Source organism: Pristis pectinata, chromosome 3 (genome assembly GCF_009764475.1).
Source record: "Pristis pectinata isolate sPriPec2 chromosome 3, sPriPec2.1.pri, whole genome shotgun sequence".
NCBI classification, from domain to species: Eukaryota; Metazoa; Chordata; class Chondrichthyes; order Rhinopristiformes; family Pristidae; genus Pristis; species Pristis pectinata.
The window spans coordinates 69,366,567-69,392,333 of record NC_067407.1 but is presented as its reverse complement, the minus strand read 5'-3'; the positions used below and the strand labels follow the sequence as shown (position 1 = coordinate 69,392,333).

At 47.8% G+C, this 25,767-nt stretch overlaps 1 protein-coding gene across 1 annotated transcript in view; it reads right to left on the bottom strand.

The window, feature by feature from the left end:
* Positions 1-25,767, bottom strand: part of sytl3 (synaptotagmin-like 3) — a 65,732-nt gene that overhangs the window by 33,600 nt on the left and 6,365 nt on the right. The window contains exons 2-5 of the mRNA XM_052011205.1: positions 25,294-25,509; positions 16,519-16,586; positions 10,623-10,674; positions 2,359-2,407 (exon numbers count right to left, since the gene is read on the bottom strand). Coding sequence (XP_051867165.1) covers positions 2,359-2,407; positions 10,623-10,674; positions 16,519-16,586; positions 25,294-25,509 — 385 coding nt within the window. The remainder of the gene's footprint in view (positions 1-2,358; positions 2,408-10,622; positions 10,675-16,518; positions 16,587-25,293; positions 25,510-25,767) is intronic.

Genomic DNA, 25,767 nt, shown 5'->3' with positions numbered 1-25,767 from the left:
GGTGGTGGTTGAAGGTTGTTTCTCGGAATGGAGGCCGGTGACTAGTGGTGTGCCGCAGGGGCCATTATATAAAATATTTGGATGCAAATGCACAAGGCTTGATCAGTAAGTTTGAGGATGGCATGAAATTAGGGGGTGTTGTTGATAGTGAAGAAGGTTGTCGTGGATTACAAGGGGATCTTGATCAGTTAGGGAACTGGGCCGAGGCGTGGCAAATGGATTTCAATACAGATAAGTGTGAGATGATGCATTTTGGAAAGTCAAAGCAGCATAGGACTTGTACTATTAATGGTAGGGCACTAGGGAGTGCAATGGAATAGAGGGACTGAGGAGCACAAATGCATAGTTCATTGAAAGTGGTGTCACAGGTAAATAGGGTGGTGAAAAAAGTGTTTAGCATGCTGGCCTTCATCAGTCAAGGCATTGAGTATAGGAGCTGGGACATTATGTTACAGTTGTACAAGCTGTTGGTGAGGCTGCACTGGGAGTACAGTGTACCGTTTCAGTCACCCTGTTATAGGAAAGACATAGTTAAACTGGAAAGAGTGCCGAAAAGATTTATGAGGATGTTGCCAGGACTTGAGGGCTAGGTGGTGAGGTTGGCCAGGCTAGGTCTTTATTCCTTGGAATGCAGGAGAATGAGGGGCAACCACATAGAAGTGTTTAAAATCATGAGTGGCATTGATAAGGTGGATGGTGACAGTCTTTTCCCCAGGGTACGGGAGTCCAAAACTAGGGGGCATAGATTTAGGGTGAGAGGGGAAAGATTTAAAAGGGACCCAAGCGGCAACTTTTTCACACAGATGGTGGTGAGTATAAGGAATGAGCTGCCAGAGGAAGTGGTTGAGACAGGTACAATAGTATCATTTAAGAAGCACTTGGATCGGTACATAGAGGGGAAGGGACTGGAGGGATATGGGCCAAAAGTAGGAAATTGGGACTAGCTGGGTGGACAACATGGTCGGCATGGACTGGTTGGGCTGAAGAGTCTGTATCTGTGCTGTAGTGTTCTAATGCTCTGTGACTCGAAAATACAAAGCCTCTGGGCTTGCCTTTTTGTCACTTTGAACCATCCTACATTTTTTGCACTCTGCCCCTATTGCCTCCTGCCCTTTATTTCTCTGTCTTCCACTTTTGCACCAACTGATCTTCCCTTCATTTCTGGCCTTACTTCCCTCTCTGTATTCACCCTGTATGGTTGCCATCCCCTTACAGTTCTAGTCTGAACCCTCCCTAATGAGATGAGCAAACTCTCTTACTAGGACCTCAGTCCCAGTCCTGCCTGGGTGCAGCTACCCCACTTGTACAGATTGCACCATCTCCAGAACTGGTTCCAGTGTCCCAGGAACCTAAATCCCTCCCTCCTTCACCATCTTTCTAGCTCCTGGACATTAACATATCAGATGACCTGTCCTGGGCCCTGTACATTGGTGCAACACAAGGAAGGCGTGCCAGAGTCTTTACTTTCTTTGGAAGTTAAGGAGTTTGGCTTGTCACTGTTGAAAGTATCCTGACTGGTTGCATCATGTTCTGGTATGGAAGTTCGAATGCGCAAGAACGTAAGAAGCTGCAAAGAATAGTGGACTCAGCCCAATACATCACAGGCACATCCCTCCCTACCATCGGGCAGGAAGTACAGAAACCTGAAATCCCACAACACCGGGTTCAAGACAGCTTTTCCCTTCAATCATTGGGTTCTTGGACCAACCGACACAACCCTAATCTCTACAGTTTCGCAACACTACTTCCACTTTGCACTAAAAAGAACTTTTTTTTGTTCTAATTATGTTCTTTCTTGTAAAAGTCGTGTTTAATTTATGTTTTTCTTGTGAATGCTGCTTACATGATGCATTATGCCTGCAATGCTGCTGCAAGTAAGTTTTTCATTGCACCTGTGCACACTGCACATGTATTTGTGCATGTGACAATAAACTCGATTTTGACTTCCAAGATTACTTCCTCTGATGAACAGCTTTCTAATTGATGTCTCAACTCCTTCAATTCATCTGGCAGGACTTCATTATTTTTCCCACCTCAGTCACTGATACCGATAAGTACCATGTCCCATAAGGTCTGGTACTGACATTTGGAGATGTTCACCACTCATACGATCAGTTCACCACTAACTCTTTGACTTGAAGGTGCACTTTAACTGATGGTTAAACTGATGAAAGTGAATACAACAGCTCCCTAATGAGGACAGATCTAATGTTTCTGGGTCTCACATTGCCACATCCGGATCAGTTAGACCCAGGACTGAACAGGTAGGAAGCAGAGAATGAGTGGAGGAGGAAATGTTTTGTCAAACATGGGTTTTAAGCGGATCATAACACATTTGTCAATGCCAGTTTACATTACCAGTAGATATCCTGTAGGTGGGGGAGTCGGGGGTACAATGGCGATACTGCTGGAAAAAAGAAATATTCATTATTTAATTGCAGCTTGTCAACAGTCACCACACATCAGTGGCCATTCATCGCAGCTGTGCATTGTGGGAAGGTTTGTAAAACCAACTCATCACTCACCAACGTGTAATCTCCGACAGGTTACACACCAGTTCCCAAATATTGGAAGAATGTAACTCAAAACAGGTTTTACCAAACCAAGTTTATAAGAGCAATAAGAGGACTCATTTTTTTCCTTCAATGTAGCTGTACCATTATTTAGTTGGCTCTGTTTCTATTTATCTCTGAACTATTTTGTTCCGACTGCTGGTTTTCAAAGCAGTTGTTACTCTGAAAATCTTTGGCCTGTCCCCTGTCACAGACTTTGTCTCCGCTCTCCCCACCTCCTCACACTGGTCTTCTGACTTTCCTGAACCTGAAACACTGGCTGTTTCTCTCCCCACAGCTCTGCCTGACCTGCTGAACATTTTTGAACATGGAAAGAAAGTTGCTTTGCAGCTTAAAATTCAATAATTTGGTGTCATCAATAAATAATTCTCCAGTAAAGGACCACGGCTGAGTACTTCTTAAGAGATGGTGTGTTGCTGATATCTGCTCTGAAAAGGTGTTTCTTAAATGGTGAGAGACTGAAAAGTGTTGGTGTTCAGAGTGTCCTGGGCATCGTTATACACAAATCACTGAACATTAACACACAGGGATAGACTGCAGTGGTTACAAAGGCAACTGATGTGCCCTTGCAAGAGGAATAGAGAACAAATGTAGAGACATCTTACTGCAGTTATGTAGGGCCCTGGTGAGAGCCCTACATAAAACGCACCTGAAGAATTGAGTAACTGAGGAAGGATCTACGAGGGGAGATCCAGAATTCTCGGCCTGTGGAGTCTGGAAGACTGAGAGGTGATCTCACTGAAGCAGGCAATTTTCACATGGGTCTTGAGAGGGTAAAAGAGGGGATGATGTTTTGCCCAGCTGAGATGCCTGGAACCAGGGGTCACTGTCTCAAATGAAGGGGTTGGCAATTTGGGACTGAGATGAGGAGAAACTCCATCGCCTCTAGGGTGGTGAAGCTTTGGAATTGTCCACCAACAGAGGCTGTGGAGACTCAGTCACTGAGTCTGTTCAGGACAGATCAATATATTGTTGTATATGAGAGGAATCCAGGGACCTGGGGTTACTGCAGGAGGTACGAGATCAGCCATGGTGTCGTTGAATGGCAGACTAGGCACAAGCATTCTAAGTAATTCTCTAGGTATATCAGGAGCAAGAGGGTAGCTAAGAGTTGATCCCTAAGGGGTAATCTACGGGATATGAGAGGCGATTGCTGGGGCCCTGATAGAGATTTTTGCTTCTCATTAGCCACAGGTGAGGTGCCAGAAGACTGGTGGAAAGTGAATGTTGTCCCTTTATTTAAAAAGGGATAAACCAGGTACCTACAGGCCAGTGAACCTTACAACAGTGATAGGGAAAGTATTGGAGATAGGATTTATATACATTGGAAAGGGAGGGAATAATTAGGGATAGTTGGCATGACTTTGTTCAGTGGAAATTCTGTCTCACTAGTTTGAGTTTTTTGAGGTGGTAACAAAGGAGATTGATGAAGGCAGGGTGGTAGGTGCTTTGGACCTTAGTAAGGCATTTGACAAGCTCCTGCATGGTAGGCTGGTCCAGAAGGTTAGGGCACATGGGATCCAAGGCCAACTGGCTAAATAGATCAAAAATTGACCAGGTGATATGAAGCAGAAAATAGTGGTGGAAGGATGTTTTCTCTGATTGGAAGTCCGTGACCAGTGGTATACCACAGGGATCGGTGTTGGGACCCTTGCTGTTTGTGATGTATATTAATGACTTGGATGTGAATGTAGGGTATGATCGTCACATTTGCAGATGACACAAAAATTGGTGGTGTTGTAGACAGTGAGAAAAGTTATCTAAGGCAACAGCAAGATATAGATCAGTTAGGGAGTTGGGTGGAGCAATGGCAGATGAAACTTAATCCTGACTAGTGTGAGCTGATGCATTTTGGGAAGTCAAATAGAGGTAGGACATATCCAGTAAATGGTAGGATGTTAAGGAGTGTTGATGAACAGACAGACAGAGGGATCAAAGGCCCATAGCTCCCTGAAAGTGACAACACAGGTGGATAGGATGGTGATGAAGGCATATGGTGTGCTTACCATCATAGGTTGGGGCATAGAATATAAGAGTTGCAACTTTACAAAACACTGGTTAGACTGCACTTGAAGTATTGTTGCAGTTTTGGTTGCAACACTATAGGAAGGATGTGATTGTGTTGGAGAGAGTGCAGAGGAGGTTCACCAGGACATTGCCTGGATTGGAGGGCTTTAGTTATGGGGTGAGATCGGATGGGCTGTGCTTGTTTTCCCTGGAGCAAAGGAGGCTGAGGGGTGACCTGACAGAGGTATATGAGAGGCATATAGGGCAGATAGTCAAAATCTTCTGTCATGGTTGGGGTATCAAAAACAAGAGGGCATAGGTTTAAGGTGGGAGACAGGAGTTTTAAAGGGGATCTGACGGGAAGTTTTTTTAGCATTGAGAACAGTTGATATCTGGAACGCGCTGCCAGAGGAAGCGGTGGAGTCATATACAATTACTGTGCTTAAGAGGCATTTAGACAGATGACTTAATTGGGCAAGGTCTAGAAGGATACAAACCCAATGCAGACAAATGGGATTAGTGTAGTTGGGCAAAAAGGTCGGAATGGACATGAACATAGAACATTGAACACAGAAAATTACAGCGCAGGAGCAGGCCCTTCAGCTCAAACTAGTTAAACTAACTAGCCAAACTAGTTAAGCTAATGACGCATAATCCCTTCTGCCTGCAAATGGTCCATATCCCTCCATTCTCTGCATAGTCATGTGCCTCTCTAAGAGCCTCTTAAACGTGGTGGGCCGAAGGGCCTGTTTCTGTGCTATACAACTCTTAGACTCTCCATGAGGGGCTGAATGGCTTCCTCCCATTTCCAGTGATATCTGCAAAGATCAGGAGAGCACCAGAGGTCATATGTGGAGGTGACAGAACTCCTGTTCTAGGAGGAACTCAGTCCTCCAGACCTGAGGGGGTTTGATCTCTGCTCACCACTGACTGCATGAAAATCAATGGTGAGGGCCTGAAGGAGCCTGCGAGGAGGGCTCTTCTCAGACAGCAGCTCACAGACCACCTGACAATCCCCAGCCAGACACAGCTACACACAGGCCTGACATCCACTGTGAAGAACCGGACCCCGAGATCGAGGGCCTCACCAACCACAAAGACAAGGCATTCTTGAACAGGCCTTGAGGGAAAAGAAACAGTTCTCTCAGCACCTGAAGGCTGAGGCCCAGTAGAAGGCACAGGACCTCAAAGCCCAATTGCTGGGAGGAAAGAGGCTGGAGACCCATAACTGGTACAGTCTGAGGGCTGTGCAGGAAATCTGGGGTGGCTGACGATTTGCATGGAACATCTGGTGCAGCCTGAGGTGTGTGTACACAGTGCAGAACACCTGATGCAGCCTGGGGTGTGTGTACAGTGCAGAACATCTGGTGCAGCCTGGGTTGTGTGTACAGTGTGTAGAACATCTGGTGCAGTCTGAGGTGTGTGTACAGTGTGTAGAACATCTGGTGCAGCCTGAGCTGTGTGTACAGAGGATAGAGCATCTGGTGCAGCATGGGATGTGTGTACAGCGTGAGAACATCTGGTGTAGTCTGGGATGTGCATACAGAGTGTAGAACATCTGGTGCAGCCTGGGGAGTGTGTACAGTGTGTAGAACATCTGGTATGGCCTGGGGAGTGTGTACAGTGTGTAGAACATCTGGTGTGGCCTGGGGTCTGTGTACAGAGTGCAGAAAAAGTGGGGACAGAAAAAAAAGAAAAAAACTTCGGAGGCTTCGTGGGTTTCGCTTCGGAGGACTTCGAAGCAGATAAGTTTTTCTTTTTTATCATTTTTATTAGGGTATTAATTATCAGGGTTAGATTTTAATAGGGTTGTAATTACTAGGGTTAGATTTTTTATAAGGTACTTTTATAAGTGTTTTAAAGGTTTTAAGCGGTAGAGTGGGGGCTGGACTGCGCAGGCAGTTTAAAATGCAAACAGACTATCCAGCGGGCAGTGTCGGAGCGGGCAGCTGAGTGAGAGGGAGCAGAGTGTTTTGGGCTTCGGCGTAAAGGGGCGAGGAAAGGTAGGTGACTTGAGTTAAGGAAGGAGCATGAGTGCGGTTTCCTGTACTCAATGTCAGATGTGGGAGTTCCCTGAGTCTCCCTGCCTCCGGGAGGGCTACATCTGCACCCGGTGTGTCGAGCTGCAGCTCCTGAGGGACTGTGTTAGGGAACTGGAGATGCAGCTCGATGATCTTCATCTGGTCAGGGAGAGTGAGGAGGTGATAGAGAGGAGTTATAGGCAGGTGGTCACACCGGTACCATCAGAATCAGGCAATTGGGTCACAGTCAGGAGGGGGAAGGGGAAGGGGAAGAGTCAGGTACTAGAGAGTACCCCTGTGGCTGTACCCCTTGACAATAAGTATTCCTGTTTGAGTACTGTTGGGGGACACAGCCTACCTGGGGGAAGCAACAGTGGCAGTGTCTCTGGCACAGAGCCCAGCCCTGTGGCTCAGATGGGTAGGGAAGGAGTGAGGAGGGCACTAGTGATAGGGGACTCTATAGTTAGGTGGGCAGACAACTGATTCTGTGGACGCAGGAAAGAAACTTGGAAGGTAGTTTGCCTCCCAGGTGCCAGGGTCCAGGATGTTTCGGATCACGTCCAAGATATCCTGAAGGGGGAGGGAGAACAGTCAGAGGTCATGGTACATATTGGTACCAACGACATAGGTAGGGAAAAGAATGAGGTCCTGAAAAGAGACTGTAGAGAATTAGGAAGGAAGTTGAGAAGCAGGACTTCAAAGGTGGTAATTTCCGGATTACTGCCTGTGCTAAACGACAGTGGGTATAGGAACAGAATGAGGAGGAGGTTAAATGCATGGTTGAGGGATTGGAGTAAAGAGCAGGGATTCATTTTTCTGGATCACTGGGGCCTCTTTTGGGGCAGGTATGACCTGTTCAAAGAGGACGGGTTGCACTTGAATCCCAGGGGGACCAACATACTGGCGGGGAGGTTTGCTGAGGCGACTGGGGAGAGTTTAAACTAGAATTGTTGGTGGGTGGGATCTGTACTGGAGAGACTGGGGAAGAGGTGTTTGGCTCTCAAATAGAGGAAGCTAGGAGTATGTACCATAGGCAGGTGATAGAGAAGGGAAGTGTTCAGACAGGCTTGAGATGTGTCTATTTTAACGCAAGGAGTGTTGTGAACAAGGTGGATGAGCTTAGAGCTTGGATTGATACTTGGAGCTATGATGTGGTGGCCATTACGGAGACTTGGATGGCTCCAGGGCTGGAATGGTTGCTTGAAATGCCGGGTTTTAGATGTTTCAGGAGGGACAGGGAGGGAGGTAAAGGAGGTGGGGGAGTGGCACTGTTGATCAGAGATAGTGTCATGGCTGCAGAAAAGGTGGATGTTGTGGAGAGATTGTCTACGGAGTCTCTGTGGGTGGAGGTTAGGAACAGGAATGGGTCGATACCTTTACTGGGTGTTTTTTATAGGCTGCCCAATAGTGACAGGGTTATTGAGGAGCAGATAGGGAAGCAGATCCTAGAAAGGTGTGAGAATAACAGAGTTGTTGTGATGGAGGATTTTAATTTCCCAAACATCAATTGGCATCTCCAGACAGTGAGGCGTTTAGATGGGGTGGAGTTTGTTAGGTGTGTTCAGGAAGGGTTCTTGACATAGTATGTAGATAGACATACAAGAGGAGAGGCTGTCCTTGATTTGATATTGGGAAATGAACCTAGTCAGGTGTCAGTGGGTGAACATTTTGGTGATAGTGATCATAATTCTATCTCCTTTATGTTAGCACTGGAGAGAGAAAGGAACAGACAGACTAGAAAGGTGTTTACTTGGAGTAAAGGGAATTATGAGGCTCTCAGGCAGGAAATTGGAAGATTAAATTGGGAACAGATGTTCTCTGGGAAAAGTACGGAAGATATGTGGCAAATATTCAGGGGGTATTTGTGTGGAGTTCTGCATAAACATGTTCCGATGAGACAGGGGAGTCATGAGAGGATACAGGAACCGTGGTGTACTAAGGCTATAATAAATCTAGTCAAAAGGAAAAGAAAAAGCATACAAAAGGTACAGAGAGCTAGGTAATATTAGAGATCTGGAAGAGTACAAGGCTAAAAGGAAGTAACTTAAGAAAGAGATTAGGAGAGCCAGAAGGGGACATGAGAAGAACTTGGTGGGCAGGATTAAGGAAAACCCCAAGGCGTTCTACAAGTATGTGAAGAGTAAGAAGATGAGATGCGAAAGGATAGGGCCTATCAAGTGCAGCAGTGGGAAAGTGTGTATGGATCCGGAAGAAATAGCGGCGGTACTTAATGAATACTTTACCTCAGTATTCACTGCGGAAAAGGATCTAGGGGATTGTAATGGGGACATGCAGCAGCCTGAAAAGCTTGAGCATGTAGATATCAGAAAAGAGGTGCTGCTGAAACTTTTGGAAAGCATCAAGTTAGATAAGTCGCCGTGACCAGATGGGATGTACCCCAGGTTGCTGTGGGAGGCAAGGGAGGAGATTGCGGAGCCTCTGATGATGATCTTTGCGTCATTGATGGAGACGGGAGAGGTTCCAGAAGATTGGAGCGTTGCAGATGTTGTTCCCTTATTCAAGAAGGTGAGTAGGGATAGCCCAGGAAATTATAGACAGGTGAGTCTTACCTCAGTGGTTGGTAAACTGATGGAGAAGATCCTGAGAGGCAGGATTTATGAACATTTGGAGAGGTATAATATGATTAGGAATAGTCAGCATGGCTTTGTCAAGGGCAGGTCCTGCCTTACAAGCCTGATTGAATTTTTTGAGTAAGTGACTAAACACATCGATGAAGGGAGAGCAGTAGATGTATTGTATATGGATTCCAGCAAGGCGTTTGATAAGGTACCCCATGTGAGGCTTATGGAGAAGATGAGGAGACATGGGATCCAAGGGGACATTGCAGTGTGGATCCAGAACTGGCTGGCCCACGGAAGGCAAAGAGTGGTTGTTGAGGGGTCGTATTCTGAGTGGAGGTCGGTGACCAGTGGTGTACCTCAGGGATCTGTACTGGGACCCTTACTCTTTGTGATTTTTATAAACGACCTGGATAAGGAAGTGGAGGGGTGGGTTAGTAAGTTTGCGGATGACATGAAAGTTGGGGGTGTCGTGGATAGTTTGGAGGGCTGTCAGAGGTTACAGAGGGACATAGATAGGCTGCAAAGTTGGGCTGAGAAGGGGCAGATGCAGTTCAACCCAAATAAGTGTGAAGTGGTTCATTTTGGTAGGTCAAACATGTTGGCGGAATATAGTATTAATGGTAGGACTCTTGGCAGTGTGGAGGATCAGAGGGATCTTGGGGTCCGAGTCCATAGGACGCTCAAAGCGGCTGTGCAGGTTGACTCTGTGGTTAAGAAGGCATATGGTGTATTGTCCTTCATCAATCGGGGAATTGAATTTAGGAGTCGAGAGGTATTGTTGCAGCTATATAGGTCCCTGGTCTGACCCTACTTGGAGTATTGTGCTCAGTTCTGGTCACCTCACTACAGGAAAAATGTGGAAGCCATAGATAGGGTACAGAGGAGATTTACAAGGATGCTGCATGGAATGCGGAGCATGCCTTATGAAAGCAGGCTGACGGAACTCGGCCTTTTCTCCTTGGAGAGACGGAGGATGAGGGGGGACCTGATAGAGGTGTATAAGACGATGAGAGGTATTGATCAGGTAGATAGTCAGAGGCTTTTCCCCAGGGCTGAAATGGTGGCCACAAAAGGACATAGGTTTAAGGTGCTGGGCAGTAGAAATAGAGGAGATGTCAGGGGTAAGTTTTTTACTCAGAGAGTGGTGAGTGCGTGGAATGGGCTGCCGGAAACGGTGGTCGAGGCGGATACGATAGGGTCTTTCAATAGACTGTTAGATAGGTACATGGAGCTGAATAAAATAGAGGGCTATGGGTAAGCCTAGTAATTTCTAGGGTAGGGACATGTTTGGCACAGCTTTGTGGGCCGAAGGGCCTGTATTGTGCTGTAGTTTTTCTATGTTTCCATGTTTCTAACTGCACCACTACTGCAGGCTCTGATCTCCCCCACAGTTCCCATTACTGTGGCCCTCACACACAAATAGACAAGGTGTGCCTTACCTCAGTGTCCGTAAGCTCTGCAACAGCTTCTCACTTATCGTTTTGTGCTCATCTGGAGAACAAAACAGTGAAGTAAACATCCTGAACATTTAACATGGTGGACTTTGTTCAGGATTGTATTCTGGTAAATGAAAACTTGCAACAGTGTTATATTGACTTTACAAGCTGAAGTGCTGGTGGAGACACTTCCCAACATCTGCCCAGCAGCAATGTGATACTGGCCTGATGATTCCTTTAAAGGACAGACAGAAGCAGGCAAGTCAAGTACTTTGGAACCAATCAGAGAGCAGGTGAGCTGGTTGTGTGGAATGGGGCAGGATTAATTCATGATCACATCGTAAAAGATCCCCGGAGGAAGAGTGATCATAACAGGGAATTTCATATTCACTTTGAGAAAGGTAATCTTGATTATATTTCCTTCCATAATGTATAGGAGTAGGCCTTGTGGCCCATTCATGCCAGCTCTCAGAGAAATCCCATCAATCTCATATCTCATTCTGACACTTACTTCCCTGCAACCTATTATCTCTCTCATTCTCGTCAACTCCCCCCAGATTCCACCACTTCCGCCATCTCCAATGGGACCCTGCTACCAAGCAAAAATACTAGAGAAACAAACGACTGCAGATTCTGGAATCTAGATGAAAAACACGATGACGCTGGAGGAACTCAGCAGGCCAGGCAGAGTCCATGGAGAAAATCAGGCGGTCAATGTTTCAGGTCAGGATCCTTCTTCAGGACTGAAGATAGGAAAAGGGGAAGCCCAATATATAGGAGGGAAAAACAGAGCAGTGATAGGTGGACAAAATAGGGGAGGTGGTGTGGGCACAATGTGGTGATAGGTAGATGTAGGTAAGAGATAGTGACAGGCAGGTGCAGGGGAGGAGGGGAGATCAGATCCACTGGGGGATGGGTCAAAGGTAAGGAGAGAGAGGAAAAAAAGGTTTAAAAAAAAGAGGCTAGGAAAGGGAAGAAGAGAAGAAGCATGGTGGGGGTGGTTGTGGGCAAGGGGGCTGGGGTGGGGATTACCTAAAGTGGGAGAATTCAATGTTCATGCCATTAGGCTGCAAGGTTCCAAGACAGAAAATGAGGTGCTATTCCTCCAGTTTGCACCTGGAATTCTCCTGGCAGTGGAGGAGGCCAAGGACTGTCATATCAGTGATAGTGTGGGAGGTGGAGTTGAAGTGACTGGCAATGGGGCGATGCAGATCGTGGTTACAGACAGAGCGCAGATGTTCTGTGAAACGGTCACCTAGTCTGCATTTAGACTCACCAATGTAGAGGAGGTCACACTTGGAGCACTGAATGCAGTAGATGATATTAAGGGAGGTGCAGGTGAGTCTCTGTCTCACCTGAAAGGACTGTTTGAGTCCCTGGATGGAGGTGATAGAGGTGGTGATAGGGGCAGGTGTTGCACCTATGTCCAACTTCTTTCCTAACTGGGGCTTCCCCCCGACTCTGGTCAAGAGAGCTCACACCTGTATCTCTGCCATTTTCCACACCTCTGCTCCTACAACCACCCCTTCTGGATCCAACAGGGATAGGGTCCCCCTTGTCCTCACATTTCATCCCACCAGCCTACCTATCCAACACATCATTCTCCCCCACTTCCGCCATCTCCAACGGGACCCCACCATCAAGCATACCTTGTCCTCCCCACCCCTTTATGCCTTTCTCAGGGACCACTCTCTCCGTGACTCCTGAGTTTGCTCCTCCCCACCCCTCCCCCCCCACTCATCCAGTTCCCACCCCAGGAGCTTGCCACTTCCCCCGCCATAGGTGCAACACCTGCCCCTACACCACCTGCATCCAGGGACCCAAACAGTCCTTTCAGGTGAGACAGAGATACAGCTGCAAATTTATTCTCGCACTCCATCTTCCCCCCTAAATATTTTACCCTCTTTTTTCACTGAATTCTAAACTGCTCTCAATCCTCAGACCTTCTGCCTTTTCCCGTCAAATTTATATGGATCTAAAACTACCTTAAATTTCCTTCATAAACCATGGTTGAACCTTTTTTATTACTTATTTTGTGTCAGACAAAAATAAATAATTATTGTAAATTCACATATATGTACATTTTGCATTGCCTATCCACTGTAAATGCATCTTGGAAAACTTCCCTATCTTCAGCTTGCTTTGTTCTTAGTTTATGATTCTACCACTTCATCTCCACCTTAATGAAAAGTTCTATCATGTTATGGTCACTCTTTCCCAGAGGACCACGTACAAGATTGTTCATTATTCCTTTCTCATGTCACAGTACCCAGTCTGGGATCACCTGTTCTCCAGTCAGTTCCTCAACCAGTACACACCCCAGGAACTCCACTTATACAGTATGGTGGCTAACTTGGTTTAACCAATCCATATGTAGAATAAAGTCACCCACAATTATGTGTGCCTCAAGTCTCCTGTTTAAATTCCACCTTTACATCACCACTGCTGTCTGGGAGCCTCTTGTTTTCTGCCTCTTGGTATTTGTTAGCTCCATCCATGCAGATTCCACATCATGGTTTCCCAGCCAATGTACCTTCTTCACCATCACACTGATTTCCTCGTCTACAAACAACACCACCTCACTTCCTTTCCCCACTAACCCTAGATGTTCAGTTCTCATTCTTGATAACCTGCAGACATGTCTCTGTAATAGCATCAATGTCATAACTGGCTACAACCACCTGTGCAGTTAGTTCATCTACCTCACTGTGAAAGCTCTGGACATTAAAGCACATCATCTTTTAGCCCTGTCTTTTTAACAGTATTGACCCTCTTAGATGTTTTTTGCACCATGATTCTGTTTGTCTCTCCCTCTCAATTTCTTTGCTTTTCACTTTCTTTCATTTCTCTGTTCCCCCTATCCCTTCCTGTCTCCCTCAATTTGGACAGGATGGGGTAGGGGGAACAGAGCCCAGTGTACACAACTCTCCTCCTCCCCAAGGACATTAGTCCTGGTCCTGTCTGCTGTAACCTGCCCAGTTTGCCCTTGTCCCAGCTCCCTAGAGCTGGCCTCACTGTCCCAGGAATGAGACCCTCCCCCTTCAGCTACATATCTGTCCAACATATCTCCCAATGTCTGGCAGGCGTGTGGCACTGGGAGTAAAGCTGAGATATCTACCTCTCAGGTCCTGCTTTTTAATTCACCTGCTAACCCCCTAACTTCAGCTGGTCAGATCTCACCCTTCTTCTCCTTATATTGTTGGTGCTGATGTCACCTCGACCACTGGCTGTTTCCCTCCCTCTCCAGGATGTCCTGCAGTCAGTCTGAGGCATCCTTGACCCAGGCACGAGGGAGTGACATACCACCCTGGGCTCTCCCTGCAGAAATTCCTGCCCATTCCCCTCACAGTTGAATCTCTTGTCACTACAGCCCTCCCAGTCTTCCCCCACCTCCTGAACGGCAGGGCCACCCCTGGTACTACCAACATGGCTGCTGCTGCCCTCCACTGAGAAGCCATCTCCCCCACCAGTATTCAGAATCTGTGGGAGAGGATGGCCACCTGCTTTCTTTACCCACTCCCATGTTTGTCAGTCTTTACCCATGTTCTACCCACGCACTGTGGATGTTCCTCAGCCCCAGCTCCATAATGTGGTCAGTCAGCAGCTGCAGACAGACACGCGGGCACTGGAAATGTGCTGGTTTTCACACCTTGTGCAGGAGGAGTGTGCCACGGTCTCAGCTCTCCTGCCTGAGTTAAATTGCCCTTAAATAAATGCTACGAATGACACTAAGGTCCTGTCTCACTCTCAGCACTCCTCCTCACAATCCCAGGACCTTGTTTTTATTTTAGCCGAGGCAATTAAACCATAAAAGAACAAGGGGGCATAGTTCCAGAACAAGAGGTTGCCCATTTAAGCTGGGGATGAGGAGGAATATCCTGAGAATTGTGAACCTGGTATTTTCTGCCCCAGAGACCAGTGGAGGCGGAGTCAGTGAAACATTCAGGGCTGATCAGACATGGGAATGGGTAGGCCAGGGATAGGAACGGGGGTGCTAAGGCTAAAATCAGATCAGCCAAGATCTTAATGACCGAGCAGTCTCAAAGGGACCATATCACCTCCTCCTGCTCTTACTTTTTAGTTTTATGTTGAGATTACTGCATTCAGGTTAGGTTAAGTGGAGCAGAGGCTGGTTGGAGGAGATGAGGTGGGATTATCCAGGATCTAAAGGAAGCCAATATAAGGTTGAAGGAATGAGTACCTCCTACTGGCCCCATGCTCCTAGAGGTAAGACCAGACCCCTTTCTAATCACAGGGATCATCTACTTCAGACAACAGATAGAAGACTGGGCAAGATCAAGATCAAGACCTTCTGCTACTAATGTAGCCATCAAGCCCTATCCTCCTCTGGGACCAGTGATCCAGGTCCTTCCCATTGGCATGCTGACAGGTTTGGGGTGTAATTGCCATTTTGTCTGGGAACTCATAACAGCACACCCTCACTCTGGTAGACATGAGAAAGTTCGGTGTGTGATGCATTTCCTCTCCTGTCCACAGTCCGGCGATGAAACCACATGAACTAAACCTGCTGATGCTGGGTTAGCTTCATTAGAAAGAAGAAAATGCTGCATTATAATACTCATTTCATTCAGGGAAGTTGCCAGCCTTATCCAGGGTCAAAATATCTACTACGAGAGGACATACATTTAAGGTGAGAGGGGGAAAGTTCAAAGGAGATGTGCAGGGCAAGTTGTTTTACACAGAGAGTGGTGGGTGCCTGGAATGCGTGGCCAGGGGTGGTGGAGGCAGATACGATAGAAGCATTTAAGAGCCTCTTAGATAGGCACATGAATGTGCAGAGAATGGAGGGATATGGACATTGTGTAGGCAGAAGGGACTAGTTTAGTTGGGCATTTAATTACTGGTTTAATTAGTTCGGCACAACATTGTGGGATGAAGGGCCTGCTCCTGTGTTGTACTGTGTTACAGACTAGGTGAATGTTCCTTTAAGATAGAGCATAGTGGTGTGTGTGTGTGTGTGTGTGTGTGTGTGTGTGTGTGTGTGTGTGTGGCGTGAAGATAAAGAACGTAATGACGTTGTTGAAGAAGTCAGTCGAAGTTAGTCAGAGAAGAGAGAAGAGAGAGAGAGAAAAGAGAGAGAGACACCAGCCTGCTAGTTTCTCTAGCGATGGATAACTGTGTCTGTTACTACAATCCACGTACGGAAATTGGGAGTAACCTGTAGAGGGAAACAGGTATTTGTGTGGACGACCACGATTCGGATGCTTTTCGGGGTGAGGAAGTCACTACCGAGTAAACACTGAGGTGTCGTTTGGATTCCATCGTGGAACATTTGGATTTTGTAATTACTCTCTCTATGTTCTCTCTACATCTATGTTTTATCTTCAGACAACGGTGGTTGTTGAAGAAGCCTTTGCTCATGTTTCACCTTATGGCTTGTGGAACTGAACTTTAATAACCATTCCTGGACTTGGAGTTTGGGACTTTGCCACACACACACGACGAGTTTAGTTTTGGGGTTAATGTTCAAGGTATAACATTTTTACTTCTAACGTTCTAACATTTTTACTTTTATTTTTCTTATTATCATAAGTAGTTATTAATAAAGTAGTTTTTAACACTGAATCATGACTCAGCGTATTTCTTTTGTTGCTGGTTCATAACATACTGTTCTATGTTCTATGTTATCCAGTGCAGTTCAAACAGTACTGGAGGCCTATGCAACACTCATAGAGCAGGTGGGATGGGCAACAATCAGAACTGGCTTGTGAAAGGATTCCCTGGCAACAAACGTTTTAAAGCCTTGCCTGATCAAAGTCCTATTGCGATGACCAGGCAGAACCCATCAGGGCATCGGCCCTGACTGGGATCACATTGAGCAAGTCGCATGTTGACTTGTCCATGAGATGTGAGTAGTTAACAGCAGCAGTACCAATACCTTGTTCATGGTGAAATTTTTTTGCTTTTTCCTCGATAAACCACTCTCCAGATTTCACCTTCACCAGCCTGAAACACAGAATCAACAGAAATGGTTTCAGGAATGGAGCTCCAGAGCTTGAGCCAACAGTTTGTGTTAACTGATGAGATTCTTCCACTCAGTGCAGCAGCACCACCTTCAGGGAAACACAGATGGAAGAAATTCTTTGTCAAGAGAAAAACACAATGAGATCAATCACACTGAAAGATTCCATGGGGAAGGGAAATTAATGAGCCCATAAACTGATAAATCCCAACCACGGGATATTTTACCTCTCAGAGTTTGAAAGAGGTGGTACAGAGATGGTGGGAACTCTGGTTACCATCTTCTTACATTTTATAGAGTCTGGGATGGTTCCTGTGGATTGAATGGTAATAAATGTCATGCCACTGTTTAAGGGGGTTAAGGGGAAAAATGGAGAATTATTGACCAGTTAGTCTGACACTTTTGTCAGGCTTTTGATAAAGTTACTGAAGAAAGTTGGAGCACGTGAAATTAGGGGCAATGTACGAGCATGGATTGAAACCTGGTAAATAGATAGAAAACAGTGATTCTGAATAAACAGATTGGTTTGGCACATGTTGGCACATGAGGTATCGCTGGGTTGCTTGGACCCCAGGATATGTTATCAACAATTGGCCACAGGAACCAAATGTAACATTTCCAATTGTGCTGATGAAATGAAGCTCCACATGGTAACACCTGATCCACATGTTCCCACTGACTATTGGGGGGGCTATAATACAGCCCCACTATAGTGACCCTCCCCTTCTTTTTTTAAGTTCTACCCATATAGGCTCACTGGACGATCCTCCAAGAATGTCATCTCTAAGTACTGCTATTATGTCCTCCCTTATCAAAAAGGCAACACCCCCTCCTTGCTTACCTGTACCTCTGTAACACCTGAAGCATCTGTATCCTGGAATATTGAGCTGCCAATCCTGCCCTTCTTAAATGATAAAAGATTGGGAAATATTGATGTTTGTACACAAGTCAATGAAATCAAATGAGATTTGGCCTTTATAACAAGAAGATTTGACTAAAAGAGTAAGGATGTTTCACTTCAACACCTTGGTGAGAACACACCTGGAGTATTAGGTGTAACTTTGGTCTCCTTACCTAAAAAGGAAATACTTGTTAAAAAGAGGAGTGCAATAATGATTCACCAGGCTGGTTCTCGGGATGGTGGGTCTGGCATATGAGGAGAGATTGAGAAGACTGAGTTCTGTATCTAGATATCTTCCCGAGGATATCCCATGCAGCTTGGGATTTTTCCAAGAACAATGCAAGAGTTTGCATCATGCTCAACATGGAAGATCAATGATATAGATAGATGGACATGAGAAGAACGAGGAAATCAGAAAACTTTCCCTCATACCCCAGATAGTCTCTACTCCACAAACAATATCACCTGATTATTATATTTCTGTGAAATTTAATTATAAGTTTGTGGCGGCCTGCACACGCGGGACTCGAACAACCATCGGGAGCCACGGGCAGATGCGCGATAGCGTGTCTTAAACTACCCGTTTGGGGTGGACATTCCAGCAACAGTCAGACGTCACGTCCGCCCTGCAGGTTGCAGTTGCCCATGGGTAGAGAGTTTCACACGATTTTCTCTTCTAGGAGTAAAGAGTCTTGAGTTCAGCACCCTCTGCCTCCGTGTGTTTCTTCAGTAGTGCATTGCGTACTGCCACATTGGTGACCCCGACGTTCCAGACAGCATCTGGAACCGGCGACTCAGCGACCAGACATGAGCTTGAGCAACTCACACAGCGCGGTCTCCTTGAATCTCCTGACTTTCTGGGCCACTCAGCCCCATGTTTGGTTCAAGCAGGCTGAGGCCCAGTTCAATATCAGAGACATTACAGCCGATGCCACGCTGTACTACTACGTGGTCAGCGCGCTCGACCAGGACATGGCAGGCCGGATCATCGACTTCCTACACCAGCCACCAATGGAGGACAGGTACACTAAGCTTAAGGCGCTCCTGATCCGTACCTTCGGACTCTCCCGCCGTGAACGAGCTGCGCGACCGCACGCCATCCAAGCTCATGAACGATACGCTGGCGCTCATGGACGGTCATAAGCCGTACCTTTTATTTGAGCAGTTTTTCCTCAAGCAAATGCCAGAGGACATTCGCCTCCTCCTTGCGAGTGAGGATTTCAGCGCGAGGCTAAAGCAGACGTCCTTTGGCAGAGTAAACAACATGAAGCAGCCTCCATCAGCCTGGCCACGATTACGCAGCCCAAAGCCTGGGCCCTGCAACCGAAGCCGTTGAGACCCACGGGGGAAAAGGACGAAAGTTCCGATCGATGGTGTTTCTATCACCAAAGACGGGGTTCAAGCGTGCGCTGCTGCCGTCCACTATGTGCTTTTCCAGGAAACGCCAGGTCCAACCATCGCTAATGGCTACGACGGCTGGCCACCAAGACAGCCTCCTGTACCTCTGGGACCGACACTCCGGGTGGCGCTTCCTGGTAGACACTGGAGCTGAAATCAGCGTATTTCCCCCTCGAACATGGACACTCATAACGCGATCCCAGGCCTCGAGCTCACCGCTGTAAATGGCACCAGTATTCGGACATACGGCTCACGAACTATCCCACTGCATTTCGGGTCCAGCCGTTTCACTTGGACTTTCATGTTGGCAGCGGTGTCACAGCCACTAGTAGGGGCAGATTTCCTACGAGCCAACTGCCTCCTGGTCGACCTAAAAGGTCAGCGTTTGGTCCACGCCAAGACGTTCTAGACTTTCCAGCTCGGAGAAGCCCAGCTACCGGCCCTCCACCTGGATTCCGTGACCTTTTCGGGTAACGAATTCGCCAGGGTGCTGGCGGAATTCCCCTCCATAGGCACCCCACAGTTCTCCACGGCCAACCCCAAGCACGGCGTGCAGCACCACATCCCCACGCAAGGGCCACCGCTGCATGCCCGAGCTTGCAGGCTCCCACCCGACAAGCTCCACCTTGCCAAGGGGGAGTTCCGTAAGATGGAAGAGATGGGAATCGTATGCCACTTGGACAGCCCGTGGGCATCCCCGCTGCACATGGTGCCCAAGTCCGCAGGAGGATGGAGGTCCTGCGGAGACTACAGAAGGATCAATGACGCCACAACCGCCAACCGATACCTGGTGCCCCACATCCAGGACTTCACAGCGAACCTGCATGGAGCGACCATCTTCTCAAAAATCGACCTGGTCAGGGGATACCATCAGATCCCAGTGCACCTCGACGATGTGCCCAAGACAGCCCTCATCGCCCCGTTCGGCTTGTTCGAATTCCTGAGGATGCCTTTCGGTCTCAAGAATGCTGCCCAAACTTTCCAAGGCTCATGGACTCGGTGGGACACAGCCTGGATTTCGTTTTCACTTACTTGGACAATATCCTGGTGGCCAGCAGCTCACACCAAGAACACGTGGCACATTTGCGTCAGCTCTGCCAACGCCTGAGCAACCACGGACTGGCAATCAATCCGGTGAATTGCCAGTTCGGGCTGACAGAGATCGATTTCTTGGGCCACAGTCAACCGACATGGCACAGTTCCCCTACCGGGCAAGGTCTAAGCCATCCGCCAGTTCCCCAAGCCCAGCACGGTCAAGGGCCTGCAGGAGTTCGTAGGGATGGTCAACTTTTATCATTGATTCGTGCCGGCGGCGGCATGCATCATAAGACCCTTGTTCAGCCTGATGGCCGGCAAGGCCAAAGAGGTGGCATGGGACGCAGAATCCACGGAGGCCTTTGAGCAGGCCAAGGAGGCGCTGGCAAAGGCAACCCTCCTAGTGCACCTGAGAGTCAATGTACCCACAGCACTCACAGTCGACGCTCCTATAACACGGCGGTCGGTGGAGTCCTAGAGCAGCTCATCGAGGGCCAGTGGCGACCATTCACTTTCTTCAGCCGGCACCTATGGTCACCAGAGGTGAAGTACAGTGCTTTTGACAGAGAGTTGCTAGCGCTCTACCTGGCTGTCCGTCATTTCTGGTATTTCCTCAAGGGAAGGGAGTTCACCGTATATACGGACCACAAGCCCCTCACCTTCGCACTGGCCAAGGTATCGGACCCATGGTCAGCTCGGCAGCAGAGGCACCTGTCCTTTATTTCAGAGTTCACCACGGACGTCCACCACATCGCAGGGAAGAACAACATCATTGCCGACATACTGTCTCGCCCCTGCCTCCACTCAGCAGGCATATCATCCTCAGGAATAGACTATGCAGCGCTGGTGGAAGCACAACGGTCGGACACCGAGATCCCGGCACCGCACCACCGTTTCGGGGCTCCAGTTGGAGGACGTCCCCATTGGCCCAGCAGCGGATCGACTCCTGTGTGACATGTCTACCGGCAGAGCCCAACCCATGGTACCAGCAGCATGGAGGCGCCGGGTGTTCGACACGCTGCACGACCTGGCCCACCCGTCCATCCGGGCGTCCATCAAGCTAGTAGCGGACAGATTCTTCTGGCACGGTTTGCACAAACAGGTCGGACACTGAGCCAGGACCTGCGTACACTGCCAGACCACCAAGGTCCAGCGGCACGTGAAGGCTCCCCTCCAGCAGTTCCAGCCGACGCACGGGAGGTTCCAACACATCCACATGGACATCATTGGCCCCCTGCTGTCTCCCGGGGCACCAGGTATATCTTTACCATGGTAGACAGGTTCACCAGATGGCTGGAAGCTGTACCGCTCGCAGACATGTCCACTGAGTCCTGCGCCAGGACGCTCATTACAAACTGGATCGCCAGGTTCAGCCTCCCAACGGACATCACCTCTGACAGGGGAGCGCAGTTCACGTCTGGTTTGTGGACAGCACTGGCGCAGCTCCTGGGCACCCAGCTGCATCGCACCATGGCGTATCATCCCCAGTCCAACAGTTTGGTCGAGCGATTCCACCAGCATCTCAAGTCAGCCTTGATGGTGTGCCTCAGGGGCCCCTACTGGACAGATGAGCTTCCCTGGGTCTTACTGGGCATCCGCACAGCCCCCAAGTAGGACCTGGGCACCTCCTCGGCGGAATTGGTCTACAGTGCTCCCCTGACGGTCCCGGGCGAGTTCGTACCAGAGGCCCAAGGTTTGGCAGGAACCCCAGCAGAGGTGCTCACAAGGCTGTGGGACAAGGTAGGGACCCTGGCACTGGTCCCGACCTCCAGGCATGGTCCCACGCCATCCTTCACCCCTAAAGACCTCCGAGACTGTGAGTATGTTTTTATTCACAGGGGCATGCACAAGTCACCTCTATAGCGGCCGTACGAAGGACCCTTCAAGGTGATCCGGCACGACGGATCTACATGCGTCGTGGATGTGGGTGGCCGGGAAGAGACTTTTACAGTGGACCACCTCAAACCAGCGCACTTGGACATTGAGCAACCAGTGAGGGTACCCACACTGCGCCAGCGTGGCCGGCCACCCAAGCAAGCCACACGGACTGGGGGCTCCACTCCCCCGATGAACATTTCTGGGGGGGGGTGCAGTGTGGCGGCCCACACATGCAGGACTCGAACTGCCATCGGGAGCCGCCGGCGGACGCACAGCAGCGTGTCTTAAACTATCCATTCAGAGTGGACCTTCCAGCAACAGTCGGAGGTCACGACCGCCCCACGGGTCGCAGTTGCCCACGGTAGAGAGTTTTGCGCACTTTTCTCTTCTTGGAGTAAAGAGTCTTGAGTTCAGCACCCTCTGCCTCCGTGTGTTTCTCCAGTAGCGGGTTGCGTACAGCCACAAGTTCTTCCCCATTACTTATCAATGACCCAAGATAAAAATGGTCACAGAACTTCTAGGAGAAAGCAGGAGATTGGCAATGTGCAAACATGTTGCATTCCCCAGGGACATATGGTTTCAACCCTTCACCAAATTATCATTGTCTTAGTTGAAGGAATAAACTAAAAGGAAGCAGAAAATTATTAAAGGACGTTGTCAAAGGACAGAATCTTTACATGGTATGAGGAGAACAATAGGATGAAAATGTGGATGGGTGGATTAGTAAGTTTGCAGATGACACCAAGACTGGTGGAGTTGTGGACAGTGTAAAGAATACAGCAGGATATAGATTAGTTACAGAGAAGCGGCAGATGGAGTTTAATCCGGGAAAGTGTGAGGTGTTGCACTTTGGGATGTCAATTGAAAGGAGAAAATGTACAGTTAATGGTAGGCCCTTAATAGCATTGAAGTACAGAGGGATCTTTGGGTCCAGGTCCATAGTTCGCTGAAAGTGGCTATGCAAGGGATAAGGTGTCAAAGAAGGCAAATGGAATGCTTGCCTTCATTGGTGGTGGTGTTGAGTATAAGAGTAAGGAAGTCATGCTGCAGCTATATAAAACTTCGGTCAGGCCACACTTGGAGCATTGTGTGCAGTTCTGGTCGCCCCATTATAGGAAGGATGTGGAGACTGTGGAAGAGGTGCAGAAGAGGTTTACGAGGATGGTGCCTGGATTAGAGGGTATGAGCAATAAGGAAAGGTTGGACAAAGTTGGGTTGTTTTCCCTATAGCATCAGAGGCTGATGGGAGACCTGATAGAGGTTTTGAAAGTTATGAGAGGCACAGATAGGGTAGACAGTCAGAATTTTTCCCTAGGGTAAGAATGTCAAACACCAGAGGACATACTTTTAAGGTTAGAGGGGGAAGTTTTTCTTAACGCAAGAGTGGTAGGTGCCTGGAATGGGTTACCAGGGGTAGTAGTGGAATCAGGCAGTTTGGTGGAGTTTAAGAGACTTTAATGAATATGAAGGGAATGGAGGGACATAGATGATAGACAGAGTTGGCATCAAGATTGGCACAACATTGTGGGCTGAGTGGCCTGTCCAGTGCTGTACTGTTCTACGTTCTTAATATGGTGCTCAAGCCCATAAAAAATAGATAATTGTGACACTGTAAATGAAAGTAAAGAAATATTAGGCATGTTTCATAATTGTTTTGCAGTATTCACAGCACAGGAAGAAAATAACTTACAAAAATTATGGGAATTCACCAATTTAACATTTGCAAATATCAACAGTTTGGCTACAGGGACATAAAGTAACATACAATGGCACAGTGCCAACAATACAACAGCAATGAAGAGTGGTAAATTCACATGGACAAATGGTTTCCTTTCCTGGGTTTCACATGAATACTTCAGCATCCTTCCAAAACCCTTCTGATCCAGTAACTGTTCTGTTAGATTGAAATATCATGCATGTCAGTTCACTGTCACAGGCAAGAAGGGACACAAAGACTGGCACAGTCGGGCAGCTGCTGCCTTACCCGCGTTCGATCCTGACCTCAGGTCCTGTCAGGTTTGCACATTCTCCCTATGACCCAGTGGGTTTCCTCCGGGAGCTCCGGTTTCCTACCACATCCCAAAGACATGCTAGAGGGTTAATTGCTGCTGTAACTTGCCCCTAGTGTAGGTGATGGGGAGTTGATGGGACAGTGAGAGAGATGAGGTTATAGGGGAATGGGATGTTCTGTGAAATGGAACAGACACAATGGGCCAAATGGCCTCCACTTATGTCATAAGGAAATATATGAAATAGATGACAAGGAATTTTGGTTAGGGTCAACTTGTACCTATTATATCTATAATTATGGGCAGAATGGCTGAGCACCTTGAACATTTCCAGCTGATTAGAGATATGCAGCATGGAATTGTAAAGGATCGATCAAACTGGACAAACCTTGCTTCTCAGGATAATAAGAACTTTTCATTAGCTGACGAGATAACAACCATGGAGGACAATCTAAACATTAGAGCCAGGTGTTTCAGGAATTCACATGGAAAATCTGGAACTTTCATCTGAAATGGCATTGACACCAGGTCAATTGTTAATTTTAAACCTGAGATTGATAAATTCTTTTGTCAATCCAGGTTATTAATGAACGTGGGATCCATGTAGTTCGGATCGGCCGTGATCTCACCAAGTGACAGTAAGAAGCTACAGGGTCTCCGCGTGTACCTGTGTAGCTGAAGGAGCTCAACCTGAGTAAGTGTGAGGTCACCAGCCTTCGATCCAAGACACATGCCTGCAGTGAAAAGCACAAAACTGTGGATGCAGGAAATCAAAAATAAAATCAGAAAATACCCCAAATGTTCAGCTGGTCAGAAACAGAGTTAATGTTTCATCAGAGCCCCGAGGAAGGGTCACCGACCAAAACGCCAGCTCCGTTTCTCTCTCCACACATGCTGCCTGGCCTACTGAGTGAAGACAAAGCTGAACAAGATTGCAGCAGTGAGGGATCAATTTGCTATGGACAGCCCAGGTGGGGATTCACATGTTGAAGGGCAGCGTGGAGATAAACACTTGGAGACCTGACACTGGGCAATGGCCTGTAGTAAAACTGCAATGTGGTTCTTCTCCTTGGAGTGTGAGTTTGTGGGCACCATTTCCTTGCCCATCCTTTTAAGTTATTGTGTCTCTGAGTGATAACACCTTGCAAGACTTGATGTGGAAGGTGCTGAGCAGGCAGTGGGGAGATGATGGAGGGAAAAGTTGTTGCTCTACAACAAGTGAATGCAGATCCCCACTTGGGCTGTCCATGCAGGCCACAGACTTTTCTGGAGATCTGACCACAAGACATTATTTTGAATATGTGATGCCTGATCACACAAGCACTGGTGATGTGACATCTGATTTGCTGCTCCTTACAAGTGGATGAACACAGCCTGTCACCCCCTCTTCCCTGTCTTTCATGGAAAACGACCCAGGAACTCTCCACCCCACCATGAGTAAGTACAGAAATTAATTTTAGAATGCCTTACCCACGAGTATGACACACGATGCATCTGTACACTCTGTTGGTCCTGTAAATGCAACAATCACTGCACACTCTGTGACTGCAGATACTGCACTCAATGCCCTTGTTAAACAGGAGTCCCAGTGCGGCCTGGCATCGGGCACAGGAACGGCTGCTGTACTCCCGGCTGCAACTTTTTGCTCCTTTCCGCCGAATTTCCTGATATTCTGATTTCAACTTTCTGTGGATAAGGGAGGAATCAGTGACATAAATGGATCACAGACTCAAAGACTGCATTGATTTTCACATGACGTTTCTCAATCAAGCAAGTGCTGAAGCTGTTTTAGGTTGATTGCAACTAAACTGATGGAAGCACTGCTTACACAAGAACACAAGACAATAGGAGCAGGAGGAGGCCACCAGGCCCCTCACACCTGCCCCACCATTCACTATGATCATGGCTGATCCATGCTGGCCTCAACTCCTCTTCTGTGCCAGA